This window comes from Heterodontus francisci, chromosome 41, assembly GCF_036365525.1.
Source record: "Heterodontus francisci isolate sHetFra1 chromosome 41, sHetFra1.hap1, whole genome shotgun sequence".
In the NCBI taxonomy this organism is placed as follows: domain Eukaryota; kingdom Metazoa; phylum Chordata; class Chondrichthyes; order Heterodontiformes; family Heterodontidae; genus Heterodontus; species Heterodontus francisci.
In genome coordinates, this window is record NC_090411.1 from 16412644 (window position 1) to 16433176 (window position 20533).

At 47.0% G+C, this 20533-nt stretch overlaps 1 protein-coding gene across 2 annotated transcripts in view; it reads left to right on the forward strand.

The window, feature by feature from the left end:
- The first annotated feature begins 4671 nt into the window (after positions 1-4671).
- foxred2 (FAD-dependent oxidoreductase domain containing 2) overlaps positions 4672-20533 on the forward strand; it is a 69134-nt gene continuing 53272 nt past the window's right edge. Inside the window, exons 1-3 of one of the 2 annotated variants that reach the window (XM_068019366.1) lie at positions 4672-4756; positions 8686-8861; positions 9759-10317. In XM_068019366.1, the coding sequence (XP_067875467.1) occupies positions 9785-10317 (533 nt within the window). In that variant the 5' untranslated portion in view covers positions 4672-4756; positions 8686-8861; positions 9759-9784. The other variant, XM_068019367.1, reaches the window with a different exon arrangement.

Genomic DNA, 20533 nt, shown 5'->3' on the forward strand with positions numbered 1-20533 from the left:
CAAAGTGCAGTTAGGAAGGGAGTTCCAGGATTTTGACCCAGCAACAGTGAAGGAATCGCGATATAGTTCCAAGTCAGGATGGTGTGTGACTTGGAGGGGAACTTGCAGGTGGTGGTGTTCCCATGCATCTGTTGCCCTTGTCCTTCCAGGTGGTAGAGGTCACAGTTTTGGAAGGTGCTGTCTAAGGAGCCTTGGTGAGTTGCTGCAGTGCATCTTGTAGATGGTACACACTCCTGCCACTGTGCGTCGGTGGTGGAAGGAGTGAATGTTTGTGGATGGGGTGCCAATCAAGCGGGCTGCTTTGTCCTGGATGGTGTCGAGCTTCATGAGTGTTGTTGGAGCTGTACCCATCCAGGCAAGTGGAGAGTATTCCATCACACTCCTGACTTGTGCCCTGTAGATGGTGGACAGGCTTTGGGGAGTCAGGAGGTGAGTTACTCCCTGCAGGATTCCTAGCCTCTGACCTGCTCTTGTAGCCATGGTATTTATATGGCGACTCCAGTTCAGTTTCTGGTCAATGGTAGCCCCTAGGATGTTGATAGTGGGGGATTCAGCGATGGTAATGCTATTGAATGTCAAGGGGAGATGGTTAGATTCTCTCTTGTTGGAGATGGTCATTGCCTGGCACTTGTGTGGCACGAATGTTACTTGCCACTTATCAGCTCAAGCCTGGATATTGTCCAGGTCTTGCTGAATTTTTACATGGACTGCTTCAGTATCTGAGGAGTCACGAATGGTGCTGAACATTGTGCAATCATCAATGAACATCCCCACTTCTGACCTTATGATTGAAGGAAGGTCATTGATGAAGCAGCTGAAGATGTTCGGGCCTAGGACACTACCCTGAGGAACTCCTGCAGTGATGTTCTGGAGCTGAGATGATTGACCTCCAACAACCACAATCATCTTCCTTTGTGCTAGGTATGACTCCAACCAGCGGAGAGTTTTTCCCCTGATTCCCATTGACTCCAGTTTTGCTAGGGCTCCTTGATGCCATACTCGGTCAAATGCTGCCTTGATGTAAAGGGCAGTCATTCTCACCTCACCTCTTGAGTTCAGCTCTTTTGTCCATATTTGAACCAAGGCTGTAATGAGGTCAGGAGCTGAGTGGCCCTGGCGGAACCAAACTGAGCATCACTGAGCAGGTTATTGCTAAGCAAGTGCTGCTTGATAGCACTGTCAATGACACCTTCCATCACTTTACTGATGATTGAGAGTATACTGATGTGGTGGTAATTGATCGGGTTGGACTTGATCTGCTTTTTGTGTACAGGACATAACTGGGCAATTTTCCACATTGTCGGGTAGATGCCAGTGTTGTAGCTGTACTGGAACAGCTTGGCTAGGGGCGCGGCAAGTTCTGGAGCACAGGTCTTCAGTACTATTGCCGGAATATTGTCAGGGCCCATAGCCTTTGCAGTATCCAGTGTCTTCAGTCGTTTCTTGATATCACGCAGAGTGAATCGAATTGGCTGAAGTCTGGCCTCTGTGATGCTGGGGACTTCAGGAGGGGGCCGAGATGATTCATCAACCTGCCACTTCTGGCTGAAGATTGTTGCAAATGCTTCAGCCTTATCTTTTGCACTGATGTGCTGGGCTCCCCCATCATTGAGGATGGGGATATTTGTGGAGCCACCTCCTCCAGTTAGTTGTTTAATTGTCCACCACCATTCACGGCTGGATGTGGCAGGACTGCAGAGCTTCGATCTGATCTGTTGCTTATGGGATTGCTTCGCTCTGTCTATTGCATGCTGCTTATGCAGTTTGGCATGCAAGTAGTCCTGTGCTGTAGCTTCACCAGGTTGACACCTCATTTTGAGGTATGCCTGGTGCTGCTCCTGGCATGCCCTCCTGCACTCTTCATTGAACCAGGGTTGGTCTCCTGGCTTGATGGTAATGGTTGAGTGGGGGATATGCCGGGCCATGAGGTTACAGATTGTGGTTGAGTACAATTCTGCTGCTGCTGATGGCCCACAGCACCTCATGGAGGCCCAGTTTTGCATTGCTAGATCTGTTCGAAATCTATCCCATTTAGCACGGTGGTATCCTCAGTGTGAAGGCGGGACTTAGTCTCCACGAGGACTGTGCAGTGGTCACTCCTACCAATACTGTCATGGACAGATGCATCTGTGGCAGGCAGATTGGTGAGGACGAGGTCAAGTATGTTTTCCCCTCTTGTTGGTTCCTTCACCACCTGCTGCATACCCAGTCTAGCAGCTATGTCCTTTGGACTCGGCCAGCTTGGTCAGTTGTGGTGCTACCGAGCCACTCTTGGTGATGGACATTGAAGTCCGCCACCCAGATTACATTCTGTGCCCTTGCCACCCTCAGTGCTTCCTCCAGATGCTGTTCAACATGGAGGACTACTGACTCATCAGCTGAGGGAGGGCAGTAGGTGGTAATCAGCAGGAGGTTTCCTTGCCCATTTTGGCCTGATACCGTGAGACTTCATGGGGTCTGGAGTCGATGTTGAGGACTCCCAGGGCAACTCCCTCCCTACCGTATACCACTGTGCCGCCACCTCTGCTGGGTCTGTCCTGCCGGTGGGACAGGATGTACCTGGGGATGGTGATGGCAGTGTCTGGGACATTGTCTGGAAGCTATGATTCCGTGAGTATGACGTCAGGCTATTGCCTGACTAGTCTGTGGGACAGCTCTCCCAAATTTGGCACAAGCCCCCAGATGTTAGTAAGAAGGACTTTGCAGGGTCGACCGGGCTGGGTTTGCCGTTGTCATTTCTTGTGTCTAGGTTGATGGGGAGGGCAAACAAAGCAAGGGAATACACAATAAACGGGAGGATATTGAGAGGGGTAGAAGAAGTGAGAGATCTTGGAGTGCATGTCCACAGGTCCCTGAAGGTGGCAGGACAGGTAGATAGAGTGGTGAAGAAGACATATGGAATGTTTTCCTTTATTGGCCGAGGTATAGAATAGAAAAGCAAGGATGTAATGCTGGGACTGTATAAAACGCTGGTTAGGCCACAGCTGGTGTATTGCATACAGTTCTCGTCACCACATTACAAGAAAAGTACAGAGGAGGTTTACAAGAATGTTGCCAGGTCTTGAAAATTGCAGGTATGAGCAAAGATTGGATTGGCTAAGGTTGTTATCCTTGGAACAGAGGAGGCTGAGGGGTAACTTAATTGAGGTGTACAAAATTATGAGGGGCCTAGATAGAGTAGACAGAAAGGAAGTGTTTCCCCTAGCGAGGAGGTCAATTACCAGGGGGCACAGATTTAAGGTGATTGGTAGAAGGTTTAGAGGGGACGTGAGGAAAAACTTTTCCACCCAGAGGGTGGTGGGTGTCTGGAATTCACTGCCAGGATCGGTGGTGGAGGCAGAAACCCTCAACTCATTTAAAAGGTACCTGGACATGCACCTGAAATGCTGTAAACTGCAAGGCTGCGGACCAGGTGTTGGGGGGGGGGGGGTGGGATTAGATTGGGCAGCTCGTTTTTTCGGGCGGCGCAGACATGATGGGCTGAATGGCCTCCTTCTGTGCTGTAATTTTTCTATGGTTTCTAAAGTGCCAGAAATATTCAGCAGGTCTGGCAGCATCTGTGGAGTGAGAAACAGAGTTAACGTTTCCGTCCTTGGCCTTCCCTGCCCCAGACATTGGGAAGGTGACGGCAACTCCATCCTCTGCTTTCCATTGCAATTTTCTGCTTTCCATTGCAATTTTCTGCTTTCCATTGCAATTTTGTGGGGCCCACCCCCCCTGCCCACACCCCCCAGCTTCCATTCCCATCCCTACAGGGCTCATAAAACCCTCGCCCAAATGTCGCAAGAAACTGTATCACTGAGACAGTGTAAATCCTTTCTGTCTCCGATAGGAAACTGATTAAAGTCACGATTTTCAATTGAGCCCTTAATTGATATGAAGCCAGGTTCTGTGTCCAATTAGAGCCCATGGTGGCAGGAACAGAGGTGGTTGAGTTGAAGTGGGAGACTGATTTAGATTCCCCTCGGCTACCATCACTGAGGCTGTCGGTTGTCCTAAGAGAGAAATCTGCTGATTGTTCCGAAGTCTTCCACAGCAGCAGAGGGAAGTGAGATGTCACAGGAGAGCTGGACACTTGGTACCCCCACGAGGACATTTGTCCAGATTCTATTCAGGTGCAGAGGGTGTATAAGCTCCACTTCCCCCAGAACTGGTCCCAATGTCCCAGGAATCTAAAGCCCTCTCTCCTGCACACGTTCATCAGCACCATCCTCCTGTTTCCATACCTGCATGCGGCACCGGCAGTAATACGGAGATTACTACCTTTGAGGTCCTGCTTTTCATCCACGGTATCATGCGAGTAAAACTCCTACGTACTCTCTCCAGGGTCTTGACATCCTTCCTAAAGTGTGGTGCCAGAATTGGATCCAATAGTCCAGCTGAGGCCTAACCAGTGATTTGTAAAAGTTTAGCATAACTTCCTTACTTTCCTCTCTCTTATTTTTTCTTCTCCTATATGTGAGAGGTTACACATGGGAAGCACTAACGTTTCATGTTTGTAGATTGTTGCATTCCCATTTGGTGCGCATTGGCTAACTCTTTCAAAAGAGCTGGCATCGGCGCGATGGGCCGAATGGTCTGAGGTTCCTCCTGTCCCTGCTGTAATGCAGCCGGTCGCCTCGAGGGGCGCGCTGGATCCCCCTCACCCCAACTAACGCACAGCTGCGTGATAGCGTCGAGTGATGACGCACTGTTGCCATGGGTGACGCGGCGGGGCCGCGGTGAAGGGGCTGTGAGGGGAGCCGCGCTTCAGCGGGTAGGTCAGCGGTTGATGGCGGCTACAAGAGCTCGGGGATTCAGGCCGTTCCTCTGAATTCCTACCCTGCCCATATGGGTAGCGCAGTAACTTTACACCGAGGATACAAGGTCTGAATCGAAGAGACTAGTTTATTAACGGCAGCGAAGTTGCTGCTCACAGGGTCCGGAGACCGGTGTCTTTGCAAACTCTCCCTCACCCATTTTCTCAGCCCCTGTGCTGCAGCCTTGCCGCTCCCTGTCCTTCCTCAGCTTTCCCTTTGACCCTCTCGACCACACCCCCAGCGCTCGCCCCGATCACCCCCCAACCCCCCCCCCTCACCCCCCAACCCCCCCCCCTCACCCCCCAACCCCCCCCCCCTCACCCCCCAACCCCCCCCCCCCTCACCCCCCAACCCCCCCCCCCTCACCCCCCAACCCCCCCCCCCTCACCCCCCAACCCCCCCCCTCACCCCCCAACCCCCCCCCCCCTCACCATGGTCCCTTTCTCCCTCAAACCCCCTCTCTCTAAGCCACTCTTCCCCCATTTCCTATTCCTTCCTACCTTCCATTTCCTTGCTTCCCTCCTTCCCAGTGGTGCTGTTCTTGGGGTACAGCTACTTGGGCAATGCGTAGCTCCCATTGTTTTTGTCCAAGTGAAGCCAATCTTTATGCATGTGCATGGACACCACAGGACATATTTTTCTTTGCATTTCTATAGCTCAGTATGGGATCTCAGTATCCTTGCACTGACTCCTCAGCAACAATTACTTGTATTTATATAGCTCATTGCATAGTAAAATGTCCCAAAGCACATCGTAAGAGTGATTACCAAACATATTGATACCGAGCCACATGAGATATTGAGGCAGGTGAGCAGAAGCTTGGTCCAAGAGGTAAATGTTGAGGGTCTGAAAGGAGGAGAGAGAGAAAGAGAGAGGTGGAAAGGTTTAGGGAGGGAATTCCAGAGCTTAGGGCCGAGGCAGCTAAAGGCACAGCCGCCTATAGTGGCGTGACATAATCCAGAACTGGAGGAGCATAGGGATTTCAGAGGGTTGTAGAACTGGAGGAGGTTAGAGGTAATCACACCACATAAAGACAGGGAGGCACAGTGGCGCAGTGGTTAGCACCGCAGCCTCACAGCTCCAGGGACCCGGGTTCGATTCCGGGTACTGCTTGTGTGGAGTTTGCAAGTTCTCCCTGTGTCTGCGTGGGTTTTCTCCGGGTGCTCCGGTTTCCTCCCACAAGCCAAAAGACTTGCAGGTTGATAGGTAAATTGGCCATTATAAATTGTCACTAGTATAGGTAGGTGGTAGGGAAATATAGGAATAGGTGGGGATGTTTGGTAGGAATGTAGGATTAGTATAAATGGGTGGTTGATGTTCGGCACAGACTCGGAGGGCCGAAGGGCCTGTTTCAGTGCTGTATCTCTAATCTAATCAAAAGAGCCCAGGGCACAGACATGAAGCTCAAAAAAAGTAAAATCTTCAAGTAATATTTGAGTCTACACGGGTGTCACATAACTGTTCTACAAATTAATTGAGTTTCTCTAATGTATTATGCCCCTGACTCCTTGCTTCATGCTTTTATTTGCCCTTGGCGGCATTAGCTGTAAGCATAGGGTCAGCGTCTGTGTATACATTGGTGACATCTTATTATGCCTCTGTGGGATCATCCTGGTCTCGTGCCTGTTGCTGTGCTTGCTGACTGCTTGTCAGGTGCCAGGTTTTGGAGAGCTGTGACTTCCTCCAGTAGAACATTGTTCTAACCAAGGTCGTTGAGTCCATCCCTGACGACTTTTCTTGCTCCTTGGCCCCACTGAGCCTGGTAATTTGCAGTCATAGTGTCTGGCTCATCCCATGCTTTTTTTTTTTGAATCATTCATGTGTCTCCCATCTCTTAAGTTCCTTTGTGAAGGTGTTGGTGAGTTGCCTTCTTGAACTGCTGCGGTGTTGTATGGTGAAGGTGTTCCCACAGTGATATTAAGTAGAGAGTTGCAAGATTTTGACCCAGTGACAATGGAGGAACAGTGGTATATTTCCAGGTCAGGATGGTGTGTGACTTGAAGGGGATCTTGCAAGTGGTGCTGGTGTTCCCTATTGCCTGTCGCGCTTGTTCGAGGTGATACAGGTCACAGGTTTGGAAGGTGCTGTCGAAAAAGACTTGGTAAGTTGCTACAGTACATCTTGTAGATAGTACACACTGCAGTCACGATGTATCAGTAGTCGAGGGAAAGTTATGATGAGCTGCGCATCCCATAGTCCCTTACCAAGACCATGTATTCCCCTCCTTTATACATTCCCAACCTTGCTTGGTCCTTCACCCACATTGCCACTGAAAATCTTACCCCCACCTTTTTCACATCTCCAAGTGCTTTCCTGATCTCTGAATTGCACAAACTCCAACCTTCTCCAACATTCTGTCCACGTCGGAGCACATTTTCTCATCTCCGTTCTTGCTGAATTCCACTGGATTCCCTACCTCATAGCTCGTTGAATTCAAAATCCTCAACATTTATAAATCCTTCCACTTTAGCTCTGCAACCTCTAATAGTTTTTGCCCCACCGTCATTGCAGACCAATCAGTTATAAGCGTCCTGTCTTCTGGAATGCTGTCCTTCAACCCCTCCCACCTTTCTACAATTCTCCCATCTTTCAGAATCCTCCTCAACCTGCCTCTTCAACTGTGTCTTCACCCGCTACCCTTTCCTACTTCATGCTTAATATGTCAGTCCCCTTTGTGAAGTGTCTTTTGGCAGTCTGCTGTTGCAATATACCAGAAGGTCATGGGCCTGATTCTGGGTGTTGGCCACAGATTGTGGTGGGGAAAACAACCAGGGTTCCTATTGCTGACTGCCATCCAGTGCTGGACAGTGTTGTTCAGCTGAGGAGAGGATTGGGTTCCTGTGACAGTCGTTGTGTAGGTTGTGTTATAGACAGGGAAGGTGGTGTAGGTGACTTCCACTTGTCACCTCTCAACTGACCGCAGATAGTGTGTTTAAAAATACTGTTTTAGTCTGAGTGTTTTTAAGGGTAAAATAAATAGACAAATGACAGGTTTTCTCGTAGGTTTAAAAAACAGATAAATGTTTATTTTTACACAATAACCGAAATATGGTTTCAACCTCTCCCACTCACATTCACACACACACACAGGAAAAGATAGGCAGCAGTCTGGTAGTGTGCAGTTAGAGTCCAATTATTGTAAATAAGTTCGTCGTTTTAAGAAAACCTTTAGAAGTTTTTTGGGAAGAAATCTTTCAGGCCTGAATGTTAATTGTCTTGAAAAGGATGAAGTATTTCAGGTTTCTTGTGGTTGAGTCTCTATCTGAAGTCGATGGGGAAATTCCTGGTTCGCTTTCACAGGTGGAGAGTCCCAAAGTCCCCTTGCAGTTTCTCTGCTGCAGTAGTTAGAAGATGTGGTCAGCAGGGGTCCTGCTTAGCTGGAACAGTCTCTCAGTTGTTCTGCTGGAAAATACCTCCTCTGGCTGTACTGCCCCCTTTCTCCAGAGAGATACCTTTTAAGGTAGAAACTTGTCAGGTTGGGGTGTCAGTCAGGTGACTCTCCTGGGTTGATTCATAGAATGTTCCAGGATATGGGAACCATTGTTACCAGACGGGATCTGAATGTGGTTCATTCTGATAAATAGGTGTTACTTCACACCTATTATTTTGGCTTTGGTTTCGGAGTCAGTCGGTCTGCAAAAGTCTTTGTCAGCTCCATTCCTGCAGGTATGAGTTGTTGGCATGGAATCGGCTGTTTTCCATTTCAATGTTTTCCCCAAAGCTAATTCAGAGGTGGATGATGTGTTTTGTCTTCAACAGACAAATATGTTTATTGACAGTACAGGAGGGGTCACCTGACCTCTATTCCAATTTGTCTGTGGTACAAATGTGTCCATTTTCTTGTGATTCAGTTCAGTGGTTGACTTTTATTTCCTAATTCCACCAGTTCATTTCGTATTTCATCGCTCCTCCCTCTTGTGACAGTTGCTGCTTAAAGAACGGCAGCATGAGTGAGGTACTTTGGAAGCTGTCAGTTCCCACGGAATCAACCCCCGGCATATACCAAGAGGGCTGAAAACAGGAAAATAAATGAACATGTTGATTTGTACATCGCACTGAAAGGTGAGATTCCTTTGAGGAGCCTTGTGAATAGCCCTCACTCCCCCCTCCCAGTGTTAATACGTCATAATAGAATGTTGGGGATTCCTGGATAAAAAGAGGCCAAGGTCCATCTTCTTCGCCTTCTAACATCCTGGAAGTCACATAATACAATGATAATGGAGTTGTTAATCACAGCAATCAATCTCTATCGATTTGTCTACAACAGACCCAAACGTGAGATAAGGAAAATCCCCAGTGGAGGAGAGCTTTGGAAACCAAAGTCACCTGATCCTCACGGGCATGCCACGTCTCCACGTTTCATGTCTCAAATTACTCATATCCTCCATTCCAAAATGTGCTAATGTCTAACTCTCAGTTTCTAATGCAGTGTTGTCACGAGGATTTTAGGGAAACTAAAACTGTTTATTTTTTTTTAAAAAGCAGGTTGTAGTAACTTCTAAGTTTTATAGGTGTCAGCCTTGGTTCACTTGCCTTTGAGTCAGAGATTGTGGATTCAAGCCCGACTTCACTGCAGTAGTGAGTAGAAATAGCCTTGATTAATCAGATGTTAAACCAAGGCCCCAGCTCAGATATAAAAGATCTTCGAATAATGGCTGTGGAATCTTTTACGTTCACCTGTGAGTGTAGACAGACTCCCTCAGTACTGCCCCTTCGACAGTGCAGCACTCCCTCAGTACGGCCCATTCAAGTGTGCGGCATCCCTTCGCTACTGTCCCTCCGGGTGTGCGGCGTCCCTTCGCAACTGCCCCTCCGAGTGTGCGGCATTCCCTCTAAACTGCTCCTCTGAGTATGCGGCGCTCCCTCTGAGCCAGCCTTCTGATGGCTTGGAGCTCCCTCTGAACTGCACTGGGAGTGACACCATACTGCTGGAAAGTAAATGTTTGTCTCTCTTTTCAGCTAGGTACCAGTGGCCCAGGAGCAACATGCCAAAATCATGTATGGGTTATACCCTCACCCTGCTTGTGGCAAGCGGCATCTTTGCTTCCTCATATGGGGTCACGCCGACAAACTACCTGCACCTCGACTACTGTGTAATCGGAGCGGGACCAGGCGGTCTGCAGATGGCTTACTTTCTACAGCAGTCCCAAAGACACTACCTGGTCTTCGAGCGCAGCAACCTCTCGGGGAACTTCTTTGTACGCTATCCCCGCCACCGGAAACTCATCAGTATCAACAAGCGCTACACCGGGAAGCAGAACAAAGAGTTTAACCTCCGACACGACTGGAACTCACTGCTCAGCCACGATGACAATCTGCTGTACAAACACTACACCAAAGATTTCTTTCCTCATGCTGACACCATGGTGCACTACTTGAACAACTTTTCAAGCAGGTTTGATCTGAAGATTCAGTACAACACTGAGATAATATGGATTGAAGCTGAGAGGGACCCCAAGGCCTGGAATGGGCATTACGTCTTCCTGACGGATCAGAATGACGATCATTACAGGTGCAGGTACGTCAGATCTTCTTATCCCTGACGGCATCAGCGTGTGCCTGTAGCACTGGGTTTCTGCTACCTCGTCCAAATGGCCATTCCCAGCCCATGAGCCTGCACATATGGGGAGTTAAGGCTGTATCTAGTGGCACCACTATTCTCTAGCAGAGTGGAGATGGTTGGACAGTTCCTCTGTCAATCACTGCTGTAAGTCACTGGGATTGTTTTTACATACATGTGACAGTTCTGCACTCCATTGTGTTCTGTTTAGGAACAGGAGGAAGCCATTTGGCTGTTTGAGCCTATTCAGCCATTCAATGAGTTCAGGACCGATCTGTACCCTTTCTCCATCCGCCTTAGCTCCATTTCTCTTCATCCCCTTGGTTAGCAAAAAAAATCCGTCACTCTCACATTTAAAATTATTAGTTGAGCTAGCATCTACTGCTTTTTCTACAACCCTTTGCATGGAGAAGTCTTTCCGGGTTTCTCTCCTGAATGGCCTGGCTTGGATTTTAAGGTTATCCCCCTTTCCCCAGACTCCCCAGCGGAAAAGCGAGTCGGTTTCTATCTACCCTATTGATTTCTTTCATAATCTTAAAAACCTCAATCAAATCACCCCTTAAGCTTCTGTATTGCAGGGAATACAAGCTTAGTTTATGTAATCTCTTCTCAATGTAACCCTTGGAGCCCTGGTAACGTGGAGTCATAGAGCCATTATGGTACAGAAGGAGGCTATTTGGCCCATCGTGTCCATGCTGACACTCTGTAGAGCAATCCAATGAGTCCCATTCCCGTGCTCTGTTCCTGTATCCCTGCAAGCTTATATCCCTCAAGTGCCCATCCAATTTCCTTTTGAAATCTTCTGGTGAATCTGCGCTGCACTCCTTCCAAAGTCAGTATATCCTTTCAAAGGTGTGGTACGCTGAGCTGCACACAGCACTCCAGATGTGGTCTAACCAGGGCTTTGTATAGTTGTAGCTAAACTTCCTCCCCTTTATATTCTAGTCCTGTAGTTAATAGGCTAACAGCCTTTTTAAATTAGTTTGTAGAGACTCTTTTTAAATAGGCTCTGTTGACTGTTTGCTCTAGTATGCTGCTGCAGAGTGAATTGTTTGCTGTAAGCCTGCTGTCGATTTCACTCTGCCTCCAGCTCATTGATTGATACAATGGTGTGAATAGACACTCTGGGTCATCACTGTGCCCCAGCTCTGTGTCCTCATGCGTATTTGCAACTATTGCTAATCAGGAGTAGGAGCCCTGTGCAGTGATTAGACGTGTCAGCCTGGATTTTGTGCTTTTGATTGAGTTGAGAGTGCTATCCACTGAACCTCAGCTGACACCGTTGGTACTGAATCTAATAGTAAAACCCAAAACTGCTGTCAGCACAGACCAGTCTTGGAACTTCAATGGTCTGTGTGGTTCAGCACTGCACGGTGCATGCACTACTGCTGCCTTCATATGAATGTTATGTGATGGCACTATTACGGAGGTGGGAGGTGATACGGATGGTTCAAAACTCTTTTGGCCACTTCAATGTGTGAGCAATTTTCTCGAGATAAAATATGATTTGACCTCATCCTCATTAAATTTTGGCACTAATTGAGAGTATCTCAGGAGATCAAAGCTTTGCTCCAAATTGGGGTCAATATTTGAATTTGTTGGCATTACCCTCACTTTGCGATTTCAGTCTTTCCCTATCTAGTTCAAACTACCTTGCGCCTCTCTCCCTTTGCACCTCATTTTCCTCTTTTTTCCTTTTGAAACTCTTAATTCCATTCTCCGTGTTTCCATTTGAATTCTAGCTAAGGCGAGAACAGTCTCGGGTTTCATACCTATTTCTTCTGGTTCGAGGTCAAGATTAGCTAGAGTTTTAAAGGTCTCAGGCTTTCTTGCTTTAAGCCTTAAAGTTACTCCTACCTGGTTAGCTACAGCTTTTGGGTCCTCAACATTTAATGAATTTAATGCATCCCAAGATAACTCTTCCTGTTCTACAAATGCTTTGGTGTTGAATGTGGCCATGCCTTAAGTGTTTTAGTACAGTAAAAATAACACTAAAAAATCTGACTTTTTTCCAATTTACAATCTATTTACCTCTTCCATTTCAATCTTTTAACCTAATGTTTCAGACCCCGGACAAACCCCCAAATCTGTTATGGACAGGTGGGAGATGATAGGAATGGTTTCCCCTTTTTCGCCTCTCAACTGACTGAAGACAGCATTTTTAAAAAAATTATGTTTTATCCCCTGAGTTGTTTTAATTGTCAACAGAGAGGTTTTCTCATAAGTTTAAAAGAAAGATAAATGTTCATTGTACAACACCTGAAAACACACAACTTCATCAACTCTCCGCATACAAATACACACACAGACAAGAAAAGATGGAGATTAAAAGATTACATGCATTTAGGTCTGAAGGTTTTTATTTAAAAAAAAAAGAGTTTGCTGTAAAACTTGCTTTTCCCTGGGGTAAAGACTTGAAACAGTGCAGGTCTGTATTCTTTTCCCTTGTTCAGTGAAGAAAGACTTGGGAGGTTTAGGAGGAAGGATGCGCTGTTGCAGACTGACTGCTTTTGTTGTTATATTCCAGTCAAAGGTCACTGGCGCAGTCCTGGTATGATTTCTCAGGTAGGAAGTTCATGGACAAACACCAGTAGCTGCCTACATGTAGTTCAAAGCTGGTAATCTTAGACAGGGTCCTGTCTTTTCGATGGCATAGATGATTCTCTGGCTTTGTCTGCCGAGCATATAACTTAATTAAGCTCTGTCAGATCGTTACCAGAATTAACTCACTTTATGGACCTGGAATCATGACTGCTCACAACCCAAGACAGGTACAAGTGTTTGTCTTTATTGATTGAGTAAATTTATTAAGTAATAATCACACTGACGCTCAATGATATTAAACATAAGCAATAATAACAGCTGGTTCAGTTGAGCCTCAGACCATAGAAGCCCAGTTGCTGTGGAGCTGGTTCTTGGGGTTTTCTGTTGACCGATGCTCTTTTCTTTCTTTTCTGGTTGCAGGCCGAGGGCCTCGAGACTACTTTTTATACCCTTTTCTGGGCCTAGCCTTATCCCATATAAGGTGATTGATTAGTTTACTTTTGAGTAGGGTAAAACCTCATCTTTAGCCATCCTGATTAGATTACCATAAATTCTGTGTCCACTTGATCAGTTTGCTGTTTCGTTACCAGTTTGATTAGTATATTATTGTCATGATGTCTTTTTTATTGGGCAGGAAACATAGTCAGCATTTAACTGACTGAGAGGTTATTACATTACAGAACATGTCTGCCACATTCCACTCAGTCAGCAGTTTGTACTAAGTACACAATTTCTTGACCTTGAGTAAATGATACTAACAATTTAAAGGATTATTAAAAAGTTATTACAAATAATTAATTCATAAGATACTAATTCTTACAGCTCCTTCTCAGAAACCTGGTTTCTGTATGTGACCAGTGTTTTTTTCTCTCTCACATTGTTCTCATAAATGGTGTCTGATGGTGAAGCCATTGTTAGACAGTGGGGGGTCTGGATGTCACTCATCTTCGTTCCATCTTGATAAACTGGAGTATTTTTACACCCAATCTCTTGAGTTTGAATTTGGAGTCACTAAGTCAGCAATGCCATTGTTAACCCAATTCGTTGGAGAGAAAGGTATTTAACATAAAATTGGTTGTTTACATTTTAATTCCTTCTCCCAGGCTTGTCCAGACATGAAGATTGGCTCAGGGTTGTTGCAGTTTCCATGTGTATTAGCAGTACAGGGTAAGGTCACATGACCCCTCAACTCCATGTTGTTTTGTAGGGTTTACAAACATATGAATTAGGAGCAGAAGTAGGCCATTTGGCCCCTCGAGCCTGCTTTGCCATTCAATAAGATCGTGGCTGATCTGTTTGTGTCTTGAATTCCACACTCCCATCTCCCCCCGATAACCTTTGATTCCCTTGCCTAACAAGAATCTATCTACCGCGCCTTAAAAATATTCAATGACCCCGCTTCCACCTTCTGAGGCAGACAATTCCAAAGTCTCACAACCCTCTGGGAGAAAAAATTTCTCCTTATCTCTGACCCCTAATTTTAAAACAGTGCCCCCTAGTTCTGGACTCACCCACAAGAGGGAACATCCTTTTCACATCCACCTTGTCAAGACCGTTCAGGATCTTACATACTTCAATCAAGTCTCCCCTCACTCTTCTAAACATCAGTGAAAATAAGCCCAGCCTGTCCAACCTTTCCTCATAAGAAAACCTGCTCATTTTAGGTATTAATCTAGTAAACCTCCTCTGAACCGCCTCCAACGCATTTACATCCTTCCTTAAATAAGGAGACCAAAACTGTACACAGTATTTGAGATGTGGTCTCACCAATGCCCTGTATAACTGAAGCATAACATCCTTACTTTTATTGTCAATTCCTCTCGTAATAAAGGATAGCATTCCATTAGCTGCCTTTATTACTTGCTGTACCTACATACTAACTTTTTGTGACTCATGCACTAGAACACCTAGATCCCTCTGCACCTCGGAGTTCTGCTGTCCTTCTCCATTTCTTCCTGCCAAAGTGAACAACTTTACATTTTCCCACATTATACTCCATCTGCCAGATTTTTTCCCATTCACTCAACCTATTTACACTAGTCTGCAACCTCCTTATGTCCTCTTCACAACATACTTTCCTACCTATATTTGTGTCATCTGCAAATTTAGCTACCAAGCCATCACTCCCCTCGTCTAAACCATTGATATAATTTGTAAAAAGTTGAGGCCCCAGTACAGACCCCTGCTGGACTCCACTAGTCATATCCTGCCACTCAGAAAAGGACCCATTTATGCGTACTCTGTTTTCTGCCAGCCAGCCAGTCTTCTGTCCTGCTAATATGTTACCCCCTGCACCATGAGCTCCTACTTTGCACAATAACCTTTTATGTGGCGCCTTGTAAAATGCCTTCTGGAAATCCAAGTACAGTACGTCAGCAGGCTCCCCTTTATCCAGAGCACGTGTTACTCCTTCAAAGAACTCCAATAAATTGGTTCAACATGATTTCACTTTCACAAAACTATGCTGATTATTCCTGATTACCTTGAGTTTTTCTAAGTGCCCAGCTATAGCCCCCTTAATGATCGATTCTTACACCTTCCCCACGACAGACATCAAGCTAACTGGCCTACAGTTACCTCTATTCTGTCTCCCTCCCCTTCTTGAATAGAGGGGTTATATTTGCTTCTTTCCAGTCTGATGGAGAACCTTTCCAGAATCCAGCAAAGTTTGAAAAATTAACACCAACGCATCTACTACCTCATTAGCCACCTCTTTTAACAGCCTAGGATGAAGTCCATCAGCTCCCAGGGACTTGTCAGTCCGCAGCTCCGTTTCCCTGCTGATCATAATTTCACCAAGTTCCTCTCTTCCTTCCACCTCCTGATTTACACCTATTACTGGAATGTTTTTTGTATCCTCTATAGTGAAGATAGAAGCAAAATATTGTTCATTTCATCCGCCATTTCCTTATTATCTACTATTAACTCCCCATTCTCACTCTCTAGAGGACCAACACTCACTTTACTTTTTTCCTTTTTAAATACCTGTAGAAACTATCTGTTTTTACATTTCTAGCTAGCTTTCGCTCATACTCTAATTTCTTTCTCCTGATTAACCTTTTCGTCATTCTCCGCTGCTGTTGAAATTCTGACCAATCATCTAATCAGCCACTCATCTTTGCGCAATGATATGCTTTTTCCTTAAGTTTGATGCTTTGCTTAACTTCTTTAGTTCACCACGGCTGGTGGGTCGTCCCCTTAGAATTTTTCTTTATATTAGGAATGTACTTATTCTGCATATTCTGAAATATCCCCTTAAATGTCTGCCACTGCTTCTCTATTGATCTATCTCCTAGCCTAGTAACCTAGTTCACTTCAGCTAGCTCAGCTTTCATGCCCACGTAGTTGCCCTTATTTCAAACTGGATGTAAAATTCAATCATATTGTGGTCGCTGTCACATTACACAAAACCAAGTCTAATTTAACCTGCTCTCTGGTTGGTTCCAGAACGTGCTTCTCTAAGAAACTATCTTGAACGCATTCTATGAACTCATCAACCAGGCTACTATTGCCAATCTGATTTTTCCAGTTTATATGTAGATTAAAATCACCGATGATTATTGCCGTTACTTTATCACAAGCACCCAATATTTCTTCTTGTATACTTTGTCCTACATTATAATTACTGTTAGGGGTCCTGTAGACCACTCCCACTAATGACTTCTTTCCCCTAGTATTCCTCATCTCCACCCAAAAAGATTCTACATCCTGATCTCCTGAACCAAGCTCATCTCTAACTATTGCGCCAGTGCCATCCTTGATTAACAGTGCTACCCCTCCACTTTAGTTTCCTATTCTTCTTGAATGTCATTCTTCTTTGGCCTCCTTGTCATGAGAGACAATGGGTAAGCGCCTGGAGGTGGTCAGTGGTTTGTGAAGCAGCGCCTGGAGTGGCTATAAAGGCCAATTCTAGAGTGACAGACTCTTCCACAGGTGCTACAGATAAAATTGGTTGTCGGGGCTGTTACACAGTTGGCTCTCCCCTTGCACTTCTGTCTTTTTTCCTACCAACTGCTAAGTCTCTTTGAACCACCACACTTTAGCCCCGCCTTTATGGCTGTCCGCCAGCTCTGGCGATCACTGGCAACTGACTCCCACGACTTGAGATTAATGTCACAGGACTTCATGTCGCGTTTGCAGACGTCTTTAAAGCAGAGACATGGACGACCGGTGGGTCTGATACTAGTGACGAGCTCGCTGTCCTTGGGGATCCTGCCATCTTCCATGCGGCTCACATGGCCAAGCCATCTCAAGCGCCACTGGCTCAGTAGGGTGAAAATGCTGGGGATGTTGGCCGCCTCAAGGGCTTCTGTGTTGGAGATACGGTCCCGCCACCTGATCCCAAGTATTCTCCGGAGGCAGCGAAGATGGAATGAATTGAGACGTCGCTCTTGGCTGACATACGTTGTCCAGGCCTCACTGCCGTAGCGTAAGGTACTGAGGACACAGGCTTGATACACTTGGACTTTTGTGTTCCGTGTCAGTGCGCCATTTTCCCACACTCTCTTGGCCAGTCTGGACATAGCAGCGGAAGCCTTTCCCATGCGCTTGTTGATTTCTGCATCTAGAGACAGGTTACTGGTGATAGTTGAGCCTAGGTAGGTGGACTCTTCAACCACTTCCAGAGCGTGGTCACCGATGTTGATGAATGGAGCATTTCTGATGTCCTGTCCCATGATGTTCGTTTACTTGAGGCTGATGGTTAGGCCAAATTCATTGCAGGTAGCCGCAATCCTGTCGATGAGTCTCTGCAGACACTCTTCTGTGTGAGATGTTAATGCAGCATCGTCAGCAAAGAGGAGTTCCCTGATGAGGACTTTCCGTACTTTGGTCTTCGCTCTTAGACGGGCAAGGTTGAACAACCTGCCACCTGATCTTGTGTGGAGGAAAATTCCTTCTTCTGAAGACTTGAACGCATGTGAGAGCAGCAGAGAGAAGAAAATCCCAAACAGTGTCAGTGTGAGAACGCAGCCCTGTTTTACGCCACTCAGGATAGGAAAGGGGTCTGATGAGGCGCCGCTATGCTGAATTGTGCCTTTCATATTGTCATGGAATGAGGTGATGGTACTTAGTAGCTTTGGTGGGCATCCGATCTTTTCTAGTAGTCTGAAGAGACCACGTCTGCTGACGAGGTCAAAGGCTTTGGTGAGATCAATGAAAGCAACTTAAAGGGGCATCTGTTGTTCACGGCTGGTGAAGGGAGAACAGCATGTCAATGGTGGATCTCTCTCTGCTCGAAAGCTACACTGTGCCTCAGGGTAGACACGCTCAGCCAGCTTCTGGAGCCTGTTGAAAGCGACTCGAGTGAAGACTTTCCCCACTATGCTGAGCAGGGAGATTCCATGGTAGTTGTTGCAGTCACCGTGGTCACCCTTGTTCTTATAGAGGGTGATGATATTGGCATCACGTATGTCCTATGGTACTGCTCCCTCGTCCCAGCACAGGCAAAGCAGTTCGTACAGTGGATTATTTCAGGGGTATTGCCGTCCTTCCCAGGGGCTTTTCCGCTGGCTAGAGAATCAATGGCATCACTGAGCTCTGATTTTGTTGGCTGTACGTCCAGCTCATCCATGACTGGCAGAGACTGGGCTGCATTGAGGACAGTCCTCAGTGACAACATTTTCCCTGGAGTACAGTTCTAGGTAGTGCTCCACCCAGCGGTCCATTTGCTTGCGTTGGTCAGTGATTGTGTCCCCTGATTTAGATTTGAGGGGGGCGATCTTCTTGATGGTTGGCCCAAAAGCTCTCTTAATGCCATCATACATTCCTCTGATGTTTCCGGTGTCAGAGGCCAGCTGAATATGACTGCATAGGTGTTGCCAGTAGTCATTTGCACAGTGCCTGGCTGTTCTTTGTGCAGCACTTCTGGCTGCTTAAGTGCTACGGATGTTAACTCGCTGGGGGCTTTCTTGTAGTTCAGCAGTGCAATGCGCTTAGCGGCTATGACAGGTTCCAGCTCTTGAAAGTGAGATTGAAGCCAGTCTGCATTCTGCTTCACACGTTTGCCATAGGTGGTCATGGCTGAGTCATAGATGGCATCTCTGATGTGGGCCCACTTGGTCTCTGCAATCCCTGTAGGAGTGTTTTGAAGGTCTTTTTCAAGTGAATTTAGAAATTTATGTAATAGCTGTGGATGAGAAATTCTGCTAATGTTAATGCGTGGGCGGCCCTTCTGCTTGGAGTGATGTAATTTCTTTGGTTTGAATCTAACCTTGCTGCACACCTGGTCGTTGTCGCAGTCTGAGCTGTGGAAGCTGCGTGTGATTTGAATGCTGTTTAAAGAGGCTCGCCTTGTGACGATGAGGTCCAGCTGGTGCCAACGACGTGATCTTGGGTGCCTCCAAGAAACCTGGTGACAGGGTTTAGTGTGAAAGAACGAGTTGGTGATGCAGAGGTTATGATAGGTACACAACTCAAGCAGTCTCTGTCCATTCTCATTCATCCTTCCAATGCCATCGCGCCCAAGGCAGGAGGGCCATGAGTCATGGTTGGCCCCAACCCTGGCATTAAAGTCCCCCAGCAGGAACAGCTGTTCGGTATTGGGGATGCTACAAATGATATTATGGAGTTCCTCATAGAACTGGTCTTTAGCTTCAGGTGGGGAGAAGAGTGTTGGAGCATAGATGCTGAGTAGGTGTACTGGACTAGAAGCGAACAGTCGGATGGACAGTATGCGTTCCGAGCCATTTGAAGGTGGCTCTATCATGCTGAGCAAAGAGTTTCTGATGGCGAAGCCCACTGCATGCTGTCTTGGTTCTTCAGGATCCCTACCCTGCCAGAAGAAGGTGTAGTCTTGCTCTCTTAGAGATCCGCTCGCAGGGAGGTGTGTCTCCTGAAGTTCCACATTGAGTTTACTGAGCTCGTTGTTAATGATGGAGGTTTTCCGAGAATCGTTGATTTGTGTAAGGTCTTCCGACAGGCCAGGACACATAGTTCTTACGTTCCAGCTTACAAAACGAATTGCTGGTACCTTCTTTCCTTTTTTTGCCATGCTGTTTGGTGCGGTGTTACAGTCCACTTGTCGGGCAATGACCCTGAGCTCCAAGCACCCATTGAAGCAGGTGGACTGTGGCGGGACAGAATCTTACTGACCGGGGGCTGCCCGGTTTGAGGCAGGCAGTAGCTGTCCAGTGAGATGCGATGACCTCTCCCACCGACAAAGGCAACCCGTGGTGCCCAATCTCTACGCCAGTTGAGCTGGACTTATAACCCGTAACTGCTGCCTTCCGTATTGTTTTGGTCTCTGTGAGGCAACTATGGAGTCACCTCTCCGTGGCGTATGCCTGGGCGGATGTATGGAGGTTGTGAGTTGCCCAAACGTCAAAACCCCCCTCTCGGCCTTCCTGGTGGGGTCCAAAGGAGTGCAGAGCACGACGTTTGGCACCGGTATGGCTGCAGGAACTGCCGGAAACATGCAAAGGTGACACATGATCGCCTTCGGGGTTCCGCTCCGGATTTTCTGTTAGGGTTTACTCCCTTAGCCTTGGTCTCTCCCGAGACGCCCACAAGGCAGTGGGGTTGTTAGGGCCCCTGCTCAGGGATAGGTGGATGTCAGTGGGGGGAGAAGGGGGTGCAAGGGGAAGGGGTGGAGGGAAGGGGGTGCCAGGGGGAGCTGGGAAGGGGGCTGCAG